The following is a 17,296-nucleotide window of genomic DNA, read 5'->3' as shown; positions in this document are numbered from 1 at the left end:
ATACGTTTCCCCAAACACGGTTACTTGTGAAATCTTTCTAGCCAATTAAATAATTAAAAAGCAAAACAAGTATTGCATAGTGGAAAAAAATGTCCGACGAAAATAGATTTCATGGTCATTCACTGTTTTGTTTTTTACTTTTACTATTATGTTATATGTGCGATCATCCATTATTATCCCATCCATATCCATATTTACTTTACTTACAAATATCTATATTATAAATGGGAAAGTGTGTGTGTCTGTTTGTTTGTCCGTCTTTCACGGCAAAACGGAGTGATGAATTGACGTGATTTTTTAAATGGAGATAGTGGAAGGGAAGGGAAGTTTGTGCCACAATTCAAAAATAATTATCATGTAATCCACAGAACTTAATTTAGATAGAAGAAACAAATTCATATATTTGTATAGGGGCCGAGCGTGTCAAATTTTGTACTGAAGTTGATTCTTGCCTGTAATTTTAAATATGTCTCAGGCTCTTGATTGTTCATAATTTTTGTGTTGTTGCAATTGAATATCACGTAACGAGGTCAACTAGGAACCCTTTTTTATGTCTGTCTGTCCGTCCGTCCGTCCGTCCGTGTCCGTCCGTTTCCGTCCGCGGATAATCTCAGTAACCGTAAGCACTAGAAAGCTGACTTCACGCCAACAAAGTTCAAAAATAAAAAATGGAAAAAAAACATGTAAAGTGGGGGCGGATATTTTTTTTCATTCCAACCCCAACGTGTGATATATTGTTGGATAGGCATTAAAAAATTAAAAAGTTTACTAAGATCGTTTTTTGATAATATTAATATTTTCGAAATAAGCTTCTAAAGGAAAAAAAGTGCAAGCAAAAAATATGAAAAAAATCACAATAGTAGATCTTTATAAAAACTTTCTAGGAAAATTGTTTTGAATTTGATAGGTTCAGTAGTTTTTGAGAAAAATACGGAAAACTACGGTGAGCGTGGCCCGACACGCTCTTGGCCGGTTTTTTATGTTTTGGTTGACAAAAATTGGAAACAAGCTGCGAGTAAAGACGGACAACTCAGTGGATTTCACTGAGTTCATTTGACACGCTAAGTAGATACGTTTGCTTGATCTATGGTATATATGACATCTGTGATATAATCCATACTTACACTTATTACTTATATATTATATATTATATATAATAATTATAAATGGGAAAGTGTGTGTGTCTGTTTGTTTGTTCGTCTTTCACGGCAAAACGGAGCCATGAGTGACTGGACGTGAGTTTTTAAGTGCAGACAGTTGAAGGGATGGGGAGTGACATAGGCATGTTACTAACAGCTATGGATTTTTATCCGAAATAAAATTGTTTTATTTATTATTTATTTATAGGCTATTTTTTGTCTCTTTATAACCCCACACTTCCCTAAAATGGGGGGTGGAAATATGTATGGAGCATTCCGCAATTATCTAATTTAACGCGAGCAAAGCCGCGGGAAAAAATAGTAATTTATAACGGTATATTTGGATTCATGGCAAAAGCGCTTAGCGGTAAGAGCGTGCGACTTTCAACCCGAGCATCATGGGTTCGAAGATCGAACCCCGGCTCGCATTAATGACTTTTTCGTTTCGTTTTAATGGGATAGGAGGCAAACAAGCAGACAGGTCGCCTGATGGTAAGAGATCACTGCTGCCCATGGACGCCCAAAACACCAAAAGTGTTGGAGGTGCGTTGCCGGCCTTTAAGATGGGTGTGCGCTCTTTATTTATTTTTTATTATGTCTACTTTAATTTATCGCCTGTATGAGGCTTACGCACTATAAGCCTAAAGCGCTGGTGGCCTAACGGTAAGAGCGTGTGACTTTCCGGAAGTCGCAGGTTCGAACCCCGGCTCGTACCAATGAGTTTATCGGAACTTATAAGCGCGAATGTCGTTTGATATTTGCCAGTCGCTTTTCGGTAAAAGAAAACATCGTGAGGAAACCAGACTAATAACAATTAGGGCCTAGTTACCCTTTGGGTTGGAAGGTCAGAATGGCAGTCGCTTCGTTAAACTAGTGTTTAGATACGCCAAAACTTGGGATTAGTTGTCAAAGCAGACCCTTGGCTCTCACGAACCGTGGCAAATGCCAGGATAACACTAGGAGGATGACGAATTGTATTCGTTGTAATAAAGTATGGCGTCTAACGTTATTTCCTCTCATGCTTCGGAGCCGTGGCTGCCTGTATCTATAAATGGCAAAGGCATTACGACAGGCATTTTTATAAATAATATCACAAATATTATCTAGACACGCGGTCAGTGTGTCAAGCCAAGTTCAAGTAACAGAACTGGCTTGCAGCACAGTTTGGAGCCACTTAATTTGACTTCACAACTCAAAAAATATTTCACATAAGAATGTCAAAGACTTGACGTGAATGCCAAAGAGTTGACGACCGGTCTGGCTTAGTCGGTAGTGACCCTGCCTGCTAAGCCGCGGTCCTGGGTTCGAATCCCGGTAAGGGCATTTATTTGTGTGATGAGCACAGATATTTGTTCTTGAGTCATGGATGTTTTCTGTATATAAGTATGTATTTTATCTATTTAAGTATATGTATCGTTGCTTAGGACCCATAGTACAAGCTTTGCTCAATTTTGGGGCTAAGTTGATTTGTGTAAGGTGTCCCCAATATTTATATTTATTTTATTTATAGGCACATAATATATTGAGATTTGCGAAATAAATATGTGCTCTAAATGTGTTGAACACATCTCAAACGGTTATTTAGATTTTAGTGTCCAAAAATCGTCATTTTTATCACGTACCTAATGTGTACTACCTATATATCATAGAGGAATAAGTAAGGGAGTTGTAACTCTATACATCAGTAAATGCAGGTTATTTGTATAGGCATAGTTAAGTGACATCTAGCGACAATCACGCGTCAAATAGCGTGAATTATCAGTACCACTAGCCGATACTAAGTGGCAACTGTGTCTCGTCTGCCAAAAAAATAATATTAGAACAGTTTACAACTTATATTACAAGCAGAAGGAATTGAAAACAGAATATTGATTAATACTATTATAATATTTAGCTAAAAATCCGTGAGCATTAGACTCTTCGTTCGTCGCGACATCTATTGACAAGTAGCAGTGCTGATAATTTACGCTAGTTGACGCGTGATTGTCGCTAGATGTCACTTAACTATGCCTATACAAATAACTCGCTTATAGTGATGTATGGAGTTACAACTCTTCCCTTACTTATTCCTCTATGCTATATATTAGAGATGCACCGAATATTCGGTTACTATTCGGTATCCGGCCTATTCGGCCTTTATTTTAATATTCGGCCGGATACCGGATAGTGACGTACTATCCGGCCGGATACCGGATGTGCTATTTTTGATTGAATGATTTTGGAGTAAACAAATTATATGTAAAAAAACCAGTTACGGTTATAATACTTATAATCATAGCCCTTTATTATTAAAAAAAAATAAACATTTAAACAAAAACGGACTCCGCGCGAAGTTCACTACGAAACAAGTCAAAACCTGCACGACGCGCCCGCTCCCTGCTTAAATTGTAGGTATTGTAGGTAAAATTTTGCTGTCCGAATATTCGGTGGCCGGATACCGAATATTCGGCCGATGGTTAGGCCGAATATTCGGTATCCGGTATCCGGCCAAACAACTATTCGTTGCATCTCTACTATATATGCAAAAAAGCATGGTGTCTTACGTTGTTCTTCTCATACCGCGGAGCCGTGGCTGCCTACAGTGCCTACTATTAAAATCATTTCTAATACATGGCTAAGGCATTACGAAAGGCATTTTTCCTTACGCTGCGGTGGCGGTTAACCACGAGTTGTGAATTACGTATTCCATAATAACAGGCCTATACATTTTTTTCTGATATTGGTAGCGAATCGGGAAAACTTGACGATACGAAAATGAGTATTAGATATACACTGTGTTTTTTTTGTTTTCCGTTAAATTCGACACGTCGTTCGTTCATTATCAGGAACCTGTTTTATTTCTAGTTTGTATAAAATTACTTCTGAAAGTACATTTTCTTAACCACACCTTAATGGAAATCTAAAATTAAACCTTATTTAATATAACTATTAATGTGTGGCAAAAAATATTATTTTATTTAAATAGCACAAACATCCGTTTATCAGTTCGCCAGAAAATAAAATTTAATAATATTTATATTAGGTATAAATATTCCGTATATCGTTTTAGCTAAATTCGCAAAAAAAAAAATGTTTTCATCATTTTCACACATAATAAATGACTTTATTAGTATGAGAGACACTTAAGAATAACATTCAAGTTAGTGTCAACTGATTGACGGCATATGGGAAAACAAATAACATTAGGAATTGGCAAAGGCGACACACACGTGTTCAGTAATTATCTTTATTTTTTTAATAACTCGATAACCTAGTTTTTAGAAAAGTAAGAGGTAAGACACAAATCTTGACACCAAAAAATGGAAAATTCAAATTTTTAGAAAAAAGTTAATTGTATTTGATCGTCAAGGCTTGGCTTGCGTGGGCGACGGTCGCGCGACGGCGATGCGACACATACGAAATCAAACCTTATCGATATGGAAGTAGACGATGCAATGAGACGCGACGGCGTGTCGCGCGACCGTCGCCCACGCAAGACACGGCGTAACTGACGGAATAAACTGAATGTCATTATTTTATGTTGTCGTTATGCGACGATGCGACACATTCGAAATCAAACCTTATCGATATGGAAGTAGACGATGCGATGAGGCGCGACGGAGTGTCGCGCGAGCGTCGCCCACGCAAGACACGGCGTTAGGAAGGCACGCGATTTATGAACAAATGGCCGCTGAGCTCAAATTTTTTCAAATTATCCGCCTGTTTTTAACCCTCGACGCAAAAACGAAGGGGTATTATAAGTTTGACGTGTCTGTCTGTTTGTTTGTCTGTCTGTCTGTCTGTCTGTTTGTCTGTGTCTGTCGTGTGTCTGTCTGTGGCATCGTAGCTCCCGAACGGATGAACCGATTGAGATTTAGTTTTTTTTGTCTGAAAGCTGAGTTAGTCGGCAGTGTTCTTAGCCATGTTTCATGAAAATCGGTCTACTATGTCGCGGTCGGGTGTTTTTTCAAAAATTAAATTTTCTGGTTAGGTTATTAGTGCCAATATTCGGTTGACCGTCTATACTATCTTTAACTATCATAATTATATTTAAAAAAATAAGTTGTTTTGCAAAAATTTCATTTTTGGCACAAGCTTTTATCGCCGACTATACCCTTCTTTCAACAGGCATCTACTGGTCTCCGAGACGTTTCTAAAACCCCTTACTCGATGAGGATACGTTTCACAACAGGGTTCCTATGATCGCCTTTCTGCTCCATCATCATATCAGCTGCATGATACCGTAATATTGCATTGTCACGTGAAACTGAAACGTCAATCTGAAACTGGGAAGTGGGTCAAATTTAGCTTCTACGTTTTGACTTACACTAACATCACAGTATAATAAAGAGTACTATCGTACAGTATGGCCACTCCCGCTCCCCGCTAAAGTGCCGCCCACCCCCTCTCGGTTACCTCGCAGTTACCGCCTGTTAAAAACGCGAACAGTCGACCTGTCATATGTCACTCATACAAACATAGAACGCGTTCACCTATACGAGCTTAGACTGTGCGCTAGGAACGCGCCTCTGTCATATATTTGATCACCAGTGTCCGAGATGTGCTAACATACTAAAAAGGCAAGTTAAAAAAAAGCTTGTAAAAACTGACTGACTGACTGACATATCAATAACATACAGCCGACACCGCTGGTCCTAGAGATTCAAAATTTGGCACGTAGGTTCCTTTAGGAGCACTAAGAAAGGATTTTTCAAAATTCACCTGCTAAGCACAGTATAATAAAGAATTAAAGATGTATCGTATGTGTCCAAAGTTTGTATGGGAATACAAGATTAGATTAGTACGTGGTAGTAGTATTTGTAGCAGTAACCATTATTTCTGAAAGTTCATTTCCTTAACTTCCCAAGATTTCAGATTCCCATCTAAAATAACGTTGTATTGTATATAATGTTAATATTAGTACTAAGATGTGGCAATAAAGAATATTTTATTTAGCTATTTTTTTAAAGATAAATTTGACTGACTGATTGACATACTTAATCAATAACGCACAGCCGACACCGCTGGTCCTAGAGATTCCAAATTTGGCACGTAGGTTCCTTAGGAGCACAAACAACAGTTTTGCCAGAACCTATAAAACATTCATTTTGTCAGTTATTCTATTCGCCACACTTTGATTACATGTCTTTTGCGATAGATTGTAAGCTCCTCTATTATTTTCCACTACGCGCGTATCAAAGGATAAAACACAACTCACATTTTGTGAACATTGTCAAAGTTAATTACAAGTCGAATTCAATTAATCACGCGTGCCAGTGTAACCAGGGTGGCTAGCCGAATGGCACAATCGCTCACGAAACGCTCACGAAACGAAGCGCTAGTGGATATCTATCTCTATCGCGCTTGCGTATTGGCGCGACAGAGCCAGCGGCGTATCGCTTTCGTTTGGCGTCGGAGAAATGCCATTCGGCTACGGGGCCTGGTGCTGTAGCCGAATGGCATTTCTGCGACGCGAAACGAAAAGGAAACGCTGCGAAAGGCAGTCTGGCTCTGTCGCGCCAATACGCAAGAGCGATAGAGATAGATAGCTACGAAAGAGATATTATCGTGAGCGTTACGTGAGCGTTTGTGCATTCGACTACACACGTTGCCCGGAATGTCGGAAAAAGGATAATCTCGTTCGATTTGTGAGTGACTTTTAAATAAACGGATAAAGTTGGGTGATACGAAATTCCAAACAAAAGCAGCGAAAAATATTGAAATATTTTTTTTGCTGAAATATAATTTAAATGGTTATTGAAACCTACTCGCACAACCCATATATAATAGGGAACTTAACTGTATTTAAAATAAAATATGACATATCATGCACGAAATAAAGCATCAGATAAATATAATAAAAATATGGATAGAAGTTATTTTTAAATCCAATTTCTATTTTATAAGTCAAGTAGAAATAAATAAAGTAACAGAGTTGACCGTGACGTCACTCAATTCGATTTCATATTAATTCCATATTAGCAGGATAAAAAGAAGCTGATTTGACTAGGAGGCAAGTAGCCTAGTAGGTATAAAGCTCTTTAAGTTTTAGACATTGACTCGGAAATGGCTCATTCCCGCACTACCAGCAATCACCATACATGCTGTACATTTATTAAATTTAGGGATGTACCGACTAGTCGGGAAAGCCGACTATCCGGCCACATTTGTAGTCGGCGATTAGTCGGTGACTAGTCGGCAAAAAAGGCCGATTAGTCGGCAATTCATTAGTGATAGAAAAACTGAACGCTACAGCTTAAAATTATGGTTGTACGAGTAATACGAGTATCATGTACCTATTCGTAATTCCTTTCTTTGTAAAAACAACAAATATTTGTTATCATCACAGAAATAAATTTCCTACCTAGGATTATCGATTTCATAAGCAAGACCACTAAGCCAAGCCGGTTGTCAAAAATGGAAAATGTATATAAATATTGTCATGTACCTCTGAACTTGTAAAAAATCATGAAAAGCGCGAACGAAGGACCAAATATAACATTCAAAATGTGAATTCAGTCGACATTTATGTTTCGGCCGACTTATCGGCCACCCAAGGGCCGACTAGATGGTAGTCGGCCTAGTCGGCCAAATCAAGGGTCGGTATATCTCTAATTAAATTTAATTATAATCTTTGTTGCAAAGGATCGAATGACCTCCAACCGCCGTGTTGTTGATAGGCGACAGCGTTGGATTATAGGCGATGCGATCCGACGCTACGGCTATAATAGACTAAGAGCCCAGTGCCGCCAGACCTTCCTCATTTTCTCAAGAATGTAACTTTGGGATAATGAGTTAGTATCGACGTTTAATGTCTGCATATTACCTAGTTCGGCCCGACAGCATTTTTTTAGGGTTTTTTTTTTTCCTTAAATTCTCAAGGCTGATTTATACATGTGTTTTAACACTGCCTAATAATTGATAATAATCGTTTCCTGGCCATTTACGCCAGCCAGTTTTTTACCAGATGCTTGAAACTCTCTAACTGACTCTAATTTCTCAAGCTACGGCCGACGGAAATAGTTAGGAAATAATGATGATCAATTCTTAACAATTTTCTGACACATATAAAAATCAGCCTTGAGAATTTAAGGAAAGTTAGTGTTTAAAAAAAACTTAATAGCATAAAAATGGCCATCGGGTTGAACTAGCTAATATGCAGACATTGAACATCGATACGAATTCTGCATTATCCCAAAGTTTATCCTTGAGAAAATTAGGAAGGTCTGGCGGCTCTGGGCTCTTGGTCTATAATTACATCGTAGATCGAATCACTTTGGCTTTTACACCTGATGGATCACACACAGAGATCAGTTGTTCAATTCCCAATGAACCATTATGATTTAATTATTTCCACGTAGGATATTACATATTTAGTTGAACCACTTGTCACTTTCAAGTAGGTGCTTAATTAAATGTAAAACAGGAATATTGATTAAGGGCGTTCCCTGCGCCAATGACCTTCGATTTGAATATTTCGAATCCACTGATATTCTGATAGTTTATAAAGCCTATCATATTAACAGCATCGTCTTTAAATAAAATAGTATCTCTTAGTTACTTCACAGCTCATTGTTTCTGTGATATTTGACCACAGTTGAACAATTTTAGGGTCAAAAACTGGTTTTTTGGTCATAACTTTTGTTTTAATTACTTTAAAATTATAATCTCTCCAGAAGTTTTAGAAAAGTCAAAGGTTAATCCAAACATGCCGATTTCATGTGTCAAATTTCGATAAAAGTGTTTTTTAGACCATGTGTAAAAAATAATAAAAAAATAAGTACAACTTTTTTTTCACGATATGGCCCTTACGAATAGAGATAAAAGATTGAAGAACCGATGGCCGTTGGTCTTATAATTCTATCTGTAGTGCAAATTTAGAAGTTTCGACTCAAAACTTGTCAAAAATCGATGAAAACCGTGTGGAGCCCCTTAAACTAATAGTGGCTCTGTGAGCTGAAGACCTAGCTAGCATTCCTCGAGTTCGTGTGTTAAATTTATCCGTCGCAGAAAACAAAATGACCATCTTTTTTTATTATTATTATTTATTTATTTATTAAAAACATAATGACAATATGCTCCACAAAACATAGTTAGTTTGACTGTGCAGTCGTTTCCGTCTCTCTTTAACCGACTTCAAAAAAGGAGAAGGTTCTCAATTCGACTGAATGTTTTTTTTTTTATTATTTTTTTTTGTATGTATGTTACTCGATATCTCCGAGAATCGTGGACCGATTTTCAAAATTTTTTTTTTGATCGAACGGGTATAACCCCGAGATGGTCCCATTGGCACCAAGTCAGGGTCTGATGATGGGATCTTGGAGAAATCGAGGGAACTCTTCAAATGTTATAGGCACATGTACTGTTTTTGGTGTATTTTTCAAAGGTACACCAGTATTTACGCCTGACGGTAGTAATTTTATGTGGCTGAGCTGATGATGGAAGGTCAACTCCTCAATGGTTAGGAGTTAAAGGATAATTCTTTCACTACTGTACTTATATTCGGACTGATACATATAATATCACTAGGAACCACTAAAAATCAACAAATAAATTAACTTTTTAACAAAAAATAAAACTGCCTTCAAAAATAAGCGCGTTACAAAACACGGAGAAACTAAAAAGCAAAAAATAATAAACCCTTGAATTCAGATTTCTTATCGTATTGCAATAATCTAAACATCCAAATTATAAACATATCAATTATTTTTGGAGTCGGTACCAGCCTGTGTATGGTTGGGTGGGGCAAACAGGCAATAGCAAGGCGACGAACAGGTCTGGTACCGACTACAAAAATAATTGATTTGTTTATAATTTGGATGTTTAGATTATTGCAATACGATAAGAAATCTGAATTCAAGGGTTTATTATTTTTTGCTTTTTAGTTTCTCCGTGTTTTGTAACGCGCTTATTTTTGAAGGCGGTTTTATTTTTTGTTATTATACATTGTTTAGTAAAAATATATTAATTAAAATATAACTTTTAATAAGTTACTTGATGGGTGCAAAGTTTATTTATTTATTTATATAACTAAATACTTGACACAATTATATACATTGTTTAAAGATTAACAATATAAAACTTAAAAAATACTTAGAAATAACTAAATAAAACTAAATTACAACTAAATATAACTACTTAAAAATAAACCCAATTATAAAAAGAAAATTCCATCTAAAAGTTCCGCCTGCGGCCGGTGCCCATTATGCTGGCGGCATTTGCTCTCTGTATCGCCAGGGCGATACGTTGAGAGAAATATGCGCCAGCTCTGGGGTCTCCCGTGGAGTCAATGAGCCGCGCCGACAGAGATTCCACAAAGGCTTTCATGTCAGCCGACCAAGGACCCAGTGTCTCCATAGCAAGCGCCGCAAACTCGTAGTCCTTCATTAAGGACGAGTATTTGCGGCGCTTGAGAACCTGGGCCTGACCAGCTGCATCACCGGCCTGAGTACGGGTCGCCTGGATATGGGACTGCGCGAAGGTATCTATGCATGTCGCGTCCTATACCAGGGCCCTGCCTAGTTTCCACGGCACCAAAGTGGCCCAGTCGGGACGCTTGCCATCATCTCTCACCATGCCTGTGGGTTCAAGAACTGCAGGCACAGAGGCGGTGGCAAGCGAGCGACGAACCAAATCATTAATGGTGCCGTGGCGAAATAGGCGACCGGCGCTTTTGGTGCATGAAAGTCCATGTCGGCCCAGCTCATCGACATTTTTGCCGCAGGCGCACTTGTGAGGGACACATAATTATCTTGGACCCAAGTCTTAAGCATATAGCTATTCTCAAGTTACTTGGGTCCAAAACAGTTCCAATTTGTCGCGACGGAAATGCCCGAAGCCAATGACCGGACTCAGGAACTGAAACGGCGAGAATTCGGGCACATTCAAAATCGTCCGGACTGTCTTCCAGTAGTTTGTCATGGGCTGCTTTCAGGCGGCGGGGAGTCCCAAGCCCGCTGGCTCTGACGGGCAACCGTACGTCCGCACTTGGGCACGACTCACACCAAGCCTCCCTGCCCTCCTTCAGATTCGCTATCTCATCGTCAGGTATCTGGATAAGGTTTAAAATAATACCAACGAGAGAGAGCGAGCCGTATACAGAGGCCAGGAAGGTAGGCAGAGCTGAGCTGGTCGAAGTGCGGACACCCAGACCACCAAGCCTTACTGGCAGAACCGCTCGGGCCCACGATCTAGTATCGAGATGGATATTGAGAGTTTTGGAGAGAGTTGCCTGAAGTGAGGAATCGATGGAGGACAGGATAGATGGAAATTTCCAAATGGGCAACTGCGGAGTAAATACATGAATTTAGGTATAAATAAACAAAACCGAATAATGAAAAGGGCCATATGGGGATTTATTTTAAAATGAAAATCTGAGGTATTATTGAATAAATTCAATTTAAAGTTTATAACGGGTTCTATTGATTCATCAAAAATTGGTGAGCCTAAAAGAGTGAGGGATGTCTTAGAATGAACAGAAATATTCGGTAATATGGCGTTGAAATTGGTTAAAATGTCTATTTTTGAATTCAAGGGAATTCGCATTTAAGTAGTAAAATTTAAAGCCAGGCTGTATATCTTGTAGCACGGTTAATGACAATATATGCTCCACAAAACATAGTTAGTTTGACTGTGCAGTCGTTTCCGTCTCTTTTTATACATTGTTTAGTAAAAATACAAAATTAAAATATAACTTCTAATAAGTTACTTATGTTAGAACTTAGTTGTAGTAAGTACAAGCTGCACATTATATTGCTTGTAAAGTATCCAAAAGATATGTTTCTAAGCGCCTTTTAAAAGTTGTTTTTTAGATTCCATGGCTATATCTTCGGCCATGTGAGTGTGCACGGGAAAACGTCCCACTTTGTCGATTGCTAAGCCACTTTGTCAGTTTATTCATATAATTATATAAGTAAATCTCGCCTTAACGGTAACCGACAAAATGGGACGTTTTACTAAAAACACTCACATATGGTATACGTTTTTAGGGTTCTGAAATTTGGTACCAATATGTATATCGATCACGCTGACAAAGTAGTAAAATAAAAAGTGGAAAAAAATGTTTTGTTAAGGTACATGTAAAGTGGGACTGATTTTTTTTTTCATTCTAACCCCTACGTGTGATATATTGTTGGATAGGTATTTAAAAATGAATAAGGGTTTACTGAAATCGTTTTTTGATAATATTAATTTTTTCGAAAATAATCGCTCCTAAAGGAAAAAAAAAGTGTGTCCCCCCCCCCTCTAACTTTTGAACCGTATGTTTAAAAAATATGAAAAAAGTCACAAAAGTAGAACTTTATAAAGACTTTCTAGAAAAATTGTTTTGAACTTGATAGGTTCAGAAGTTTTTGAAAAAAATACGGAAAACTACGGAACCCTACACTGAGCGTGGCCCGACACGCTCTTGGCCGGTTTTTTAAGTGTTCTGTCACCATAGTAATTTGACACTCTGACATCTTATTTATCTTTATCTAATTTTATCTAAAAGTAGTCAAATTGATCGACGGAGTAATGATAACAATGAATAGAAACAATGGAAAATTATGATGAAGCGTATAATGACAATATTAACGTCATTATTATTGAGCTGAGGCCTTATTCGACTCACAATAACTGTCAAAGTCTCATCATTCAAAATCCACAGTGGATTAAAATCCACGTATGTTGATTCTATGAAGTCTTGATTCGATTCGATTCGAACTGAACAGCCAGAACGTATTAATTGAAAAAATAATGTAATAAATAAATGAACTTTTTATGCGAATGAGGCAAACGAGCGGGCAGTGGCCCGTTTCTCGAAAGGTACAAGCCTTGTATTACAAGTGCGCGAACTGTCAAATCGTATGGGTTGTCATGGAAACACGCTTGTAATACAAGGCTTGTACCTTTCGAGAAACGGGCCCCAGGTCGCCTGATGGTAAGCTAAGCAATCAGACCACAGCCGCGCATAGCGACCCGAAAAATCAGAAGGGTTGGAGATTGGAGATGCGTTGCTTTTTCCTTTTCTTTTTCTGAACGTTTAAAGGTCGTATAGAACTTTCCTCTAATTCGGCAGCCCCTTGTCAGCATCAACAGATTGTACTGTAAAAGGTTTTGTAATCGACAACTTGCGTTTAATCCACATTAACTGAGAATCAACAACAAAAGTCAGTCTTGGTAAGTCGAATAAAGCTCCCTATAGCGTTGATATACCATCGCTTATCAAGAATAGTGGCACAACTCAAAATGAAATGCTACTGCACTTTATATTCTAATTCTTACTGGTAAGATTAAAATTCGAATGGCATTTCATTTTGAGTTGTGCCACTATTCTAGATAAGCGACGATACGTGATTTCAGAATTACACATTTGACATCATTATGTCAAAGTTACCTAACACTTTTGTAGTATCATTACATTAATTTGGACGTATTTATGCAGAATGGGACCAACCCACACAACTATAGTTTTGAGATAAAGCACTTTTTGTTCATAAGTTGCATACAAAAAATATTAATGGCTTTTCTTTTAAAGTTGGATTGTCAAGTGCTAGAGTATGGCATTGTTTATATTGTTTTACTTAAACAAGCCTTGAAAATGGAGTTTTAAGTATAGTTTTCTCTTAAAAAGGCAATGGTTCCTTTTAGCAAAATTAGTTAAGTGAGGGTTGGTCCCTTATTGATTTATAGGTAATCTAAAAGGTTATACAAATATAATGCACAATAAGGGCAGATTTACTTTATTTGTAAACAAAAACAATCTCTAAACTTATATAATATCGCTTTCGTAAACTATATTCTTAGAATTCTTTGGGGCCGCAGTCAACGGAGAGTACGGAGGTCCACTTTTTTCAGTTTCGGCGATTACGTCGCTTTCGTAAACTAAGTATGTATATTCTTAGAATTATTTGGAGCCGGAGACAATGGAGAGTACGGAGGAGGCTCTACACTTTTGTCAAATCCAGTTTCGGTGAGTAACTTAGAAGTATTTGAAGCAGGAGTCAACACAGAGTATGAAGGGAGCTGTACACATTCTTTAAATTGGACAGGAGTTAATAGGCTCACAGCACCATTAGTTGTTTCAGTTTTCAAGGTTTTTTTATGCAACTGAGAAGCCACATTTTCAGAATTAACGTTTTTTCGCAAACCCAGGCCATCTAGAAGAAAAATAAGCCTTACATTAAACCTAACACATATTAATTCCACCGTAACCCCATCCCAAGCTCATCATCATCTTCTTAGCGTTTTTCCCAGCATTTGCATACTTACATATACATGCTTACATAGAATAGAGATAGCTTTTTATTCATTTAAGGACGTTAATAAATAAATGTTAATATTATTACGAAACGTTAGTCCTACAAATAATGTTGCAGAGAGGAATGGTTATTATTCATTATTAGCGTAAACGTAAATGAAAACATTTAATTCTTCAGTCGGAAGGGTTTTGCTGCAGTGAAATAAAATTAAAAACACTGGCATGCAAATTATAAGCTACAGAAAAAATTATAATACGTACCTGCAGATATCTGAATCGGTTGTCGAGAAAATCTGAAATGAAGTATATCGGAAATGCTCAAAATGTTCTTAATACACTTACAGATCGCACAAAATTAATTGAAAGTTACTTGAAAATAAGTTTTAACAAAAAAACTTAACTCCTGTTCAATCTAAAGAATGTATAGAGCTCCCTTCATACTCTGTGTTGACTCCTGCTTCAAATGCTTCTAAGTTACTCACCGAAACTGGATTTGACAAAAGTGTAGAGCCTCCTCCGTACTCTCCATTGACTCCGGCTCCAAATAATTCTAAGAATATACTTAGTTTACGAAAGCGACGTAATCGCCGAAACTGAAAAAAGTGGACCTCCGTACTCTCCGTTGACTCCGGCCCCAAAGAATTCTAAGAATATAGTTTACGAAAGCGATATTATATAAGTTTAGAGATTGTTTATGTTTACGAATAAAGTAAATTTGCCATTATTGTGCATTATTTTTGTATACCCTTTTAGATTACCTATAAATCAATAAGGGACCAACCTTCACTTAACCAATTTTGCTAAAAGGAACCATTGCCTTTTTAAGAGAAAACTATACTTAAAACTCCATTTACAAGGCTTGTTTAAGTAAAACAATATAAACAATGCCATACTGCAGCACTTGACAATCTAACTTAAAAAAAATAAGCCGTTAATATTTTTTGTATACAACTTATGAACAAAAAGTGCTTTATCTCAAAACTATAGTTGTGTAGGTTGGTTCCCTTCCAAATAAATACGTCCATTTATTTTTGACATGAAGCACAGTGTTGCTAGTTTTAAATATTTGCAACAGTTCTTTACGCTTTACGCCGATTTGTTCAGACACTTATATTTTTTTTATCATTTCATACTCTATTCATAACAAATCATAATAAAAAAATATATATTATACGAGTGTGATAAATAATAAGTATACAAAGTTTATAAACAAAAAAGATTCAAGGCACATAGTTCCTTTAACTATCAAAATATAATTCATTTAATAAAGAACCATGTAATGTGGATCTTTATGAACACATAAACTGAGCTAATTTTAATTACGCAAACAAGAACCAATGAACTTAGTTAATTACTTAATATTAAAAAATAAAAATGAATAAGGAACCATGCGACTTGGATCTCTTCGACGGTGCAGATTTTATTTTTTAAAAAGGAACCAACCTGCTTGGTCTCTTATGAAATAAATAAAACAATATTATATAGATGAACCATGTGCTTTGGATCTTTTTGAAATAAATACAAAGAATATTGAGTAAGGTACTAAACAGCTTGGATCTTTTTAAATATAATGTAACAGTGAAAATGTGGGTTGGTAACTTTGTTAACGAAATGATTTTATACGTAAAAATGATTCTATGGCTTTGATCTTTGTGTAGGGGGTGTAAGATGCATTTTTAACATCTTCTGCATACATAACTCAATTTTGACAGATGTGTGGGTTGGTCCCCTTCTGCATAAATACGTCCATTTTGTATTGGCTCTTGCCTTTTTGGCGTTCACTTGCGTGCGTTGCGTAACAGTTACATGTGATTACTGGATCTTACGCACGTACACTGTACAGTCGCCGTCTAAAATACACATACGAACAAAAACTACGCCGCTTTACGGCCCAGCCACGACATTGGTCTAAGCGCGACAGCGGTGAGCGGCAGCCATACGTCCGGACATAGATTAAATAATAAGATCATACCACCACCCCCTTTCTTCCCGTGGGTGTCGTAGAAGGCGACTATGGGATATGGTTTAGGCGTAGGCGAGAGGCTGGCAACCTGTCACTGCAATGCCACAGTTTCGTTTTCTTTTAACCCCTTATTTGCCAAGAGTGGCCCTGAAGCTTTAGTAGTTTCATGTGCTCTGCCTACCCCTTTATGGGATACAGGCGTGATTGTATGTATGTATGTATGTATGTAAGATTATATACCATCCCATACATTAAAATGCGACCGCCTAAGAACGCGCATACAATCACACATAGATGGCGCCACAAAAAATGCTTTGTTGCCGTCGATTATTTGTAGATTCACGTTAAGTGTCACTTTCGAGCCATAAATCTATGTCAAGAGTGAGACTTAACGCCATCTACAAGTATAGTCGAAAGCTACAAGACATTTTTTGTGGCGCCATCTATGTGTGGTGTAGTGTATGCGCGTTTTTAGGCTAATGTATGGGATGATATGATCTTATTATATTTAATGTATGGTCCGGATAAAAAGTCCCATCGCTGTGTCTCGCTCCAATGTATGGCCGCCGCTCACCGCTGTCGCGCTAACATACTAAGGGCCGGTTGCATCAAACCGTCTGTCATCGTTAAAGCGTTCGTTAAATTTTATTGTATGTGAAGTTCCATAAATGTCTGCTGCGTGACGATGATGTGTCTGTCAAATGTGGTTGATGCAACTGGCCCTTACAAGGCAAGTTGAATAAAAGCTTGTAATGAAACGCATAAAGATTTTAGAAATAAAAACGATAGGTATATTCACCGGTACCTCAAAAAAAGCAATGTACTTAATATGTTGATTATTTATTTATTCATTCGTTGTATGAATAAATGAATAATAACTATAACTGGGCTTTTTCTGTACGCCCCGTCGCCCACTGATCAGTGTGCCGGAGGGCAAGGGCCTGTCAGTCATATTAGTCTCATACAGTGTACCTA

The 17,296-nt window shown here is 37.5% G+C and overlaps 1 protein-coding gene across 1 annotated transcript; it reads right to left on the bottom strand.

Moving 5' to 3' along the window:
• Positions 1–13,982: 13,982 nt before the first annotated feature.
• Positions 13,983–15,429, bottom strand: LOC125240512. Its single transcript, XM_048148404.1, has 3 exons — positions 14,841–15,429; positions 14,620–14,651; positions 13,983–14,257 (listed from the first exon to the last, which is right to left on the bottom strand). Exons 1-3 carry the CDS (start codon positions 14,885–14,887, stop codon positions 13,983–13,985), a joined length of 354 nt encoding a protein of 117 aa, XP_048004361.1. The 5' UTR covers positions 14,888–15,429.
• Between the last annotated feature and the right edge of the window lie 1,867 nt (positions 15,430–17,296).

Source organism: Leguminivora glycinivorella, chromosome Z (assembly GCF_023078275.1).
Source record: "Leguminivora glycinivorella isolate SPB_JAAS2020 chromosome Z, LegGlyc_1.1, whole genome shotgun sequence".
Classification (NCBI taxonomy): domain Eukaryota; kingdom Metazoa; phylum Arthropoda; class Insecta; order Lepidoptera; family Tortricidae; genus Leguminivora; species Leguminivora glycinivorella.
This window is presented reverse-complemented; position numbering and strand designations above follow the sequence as displayed.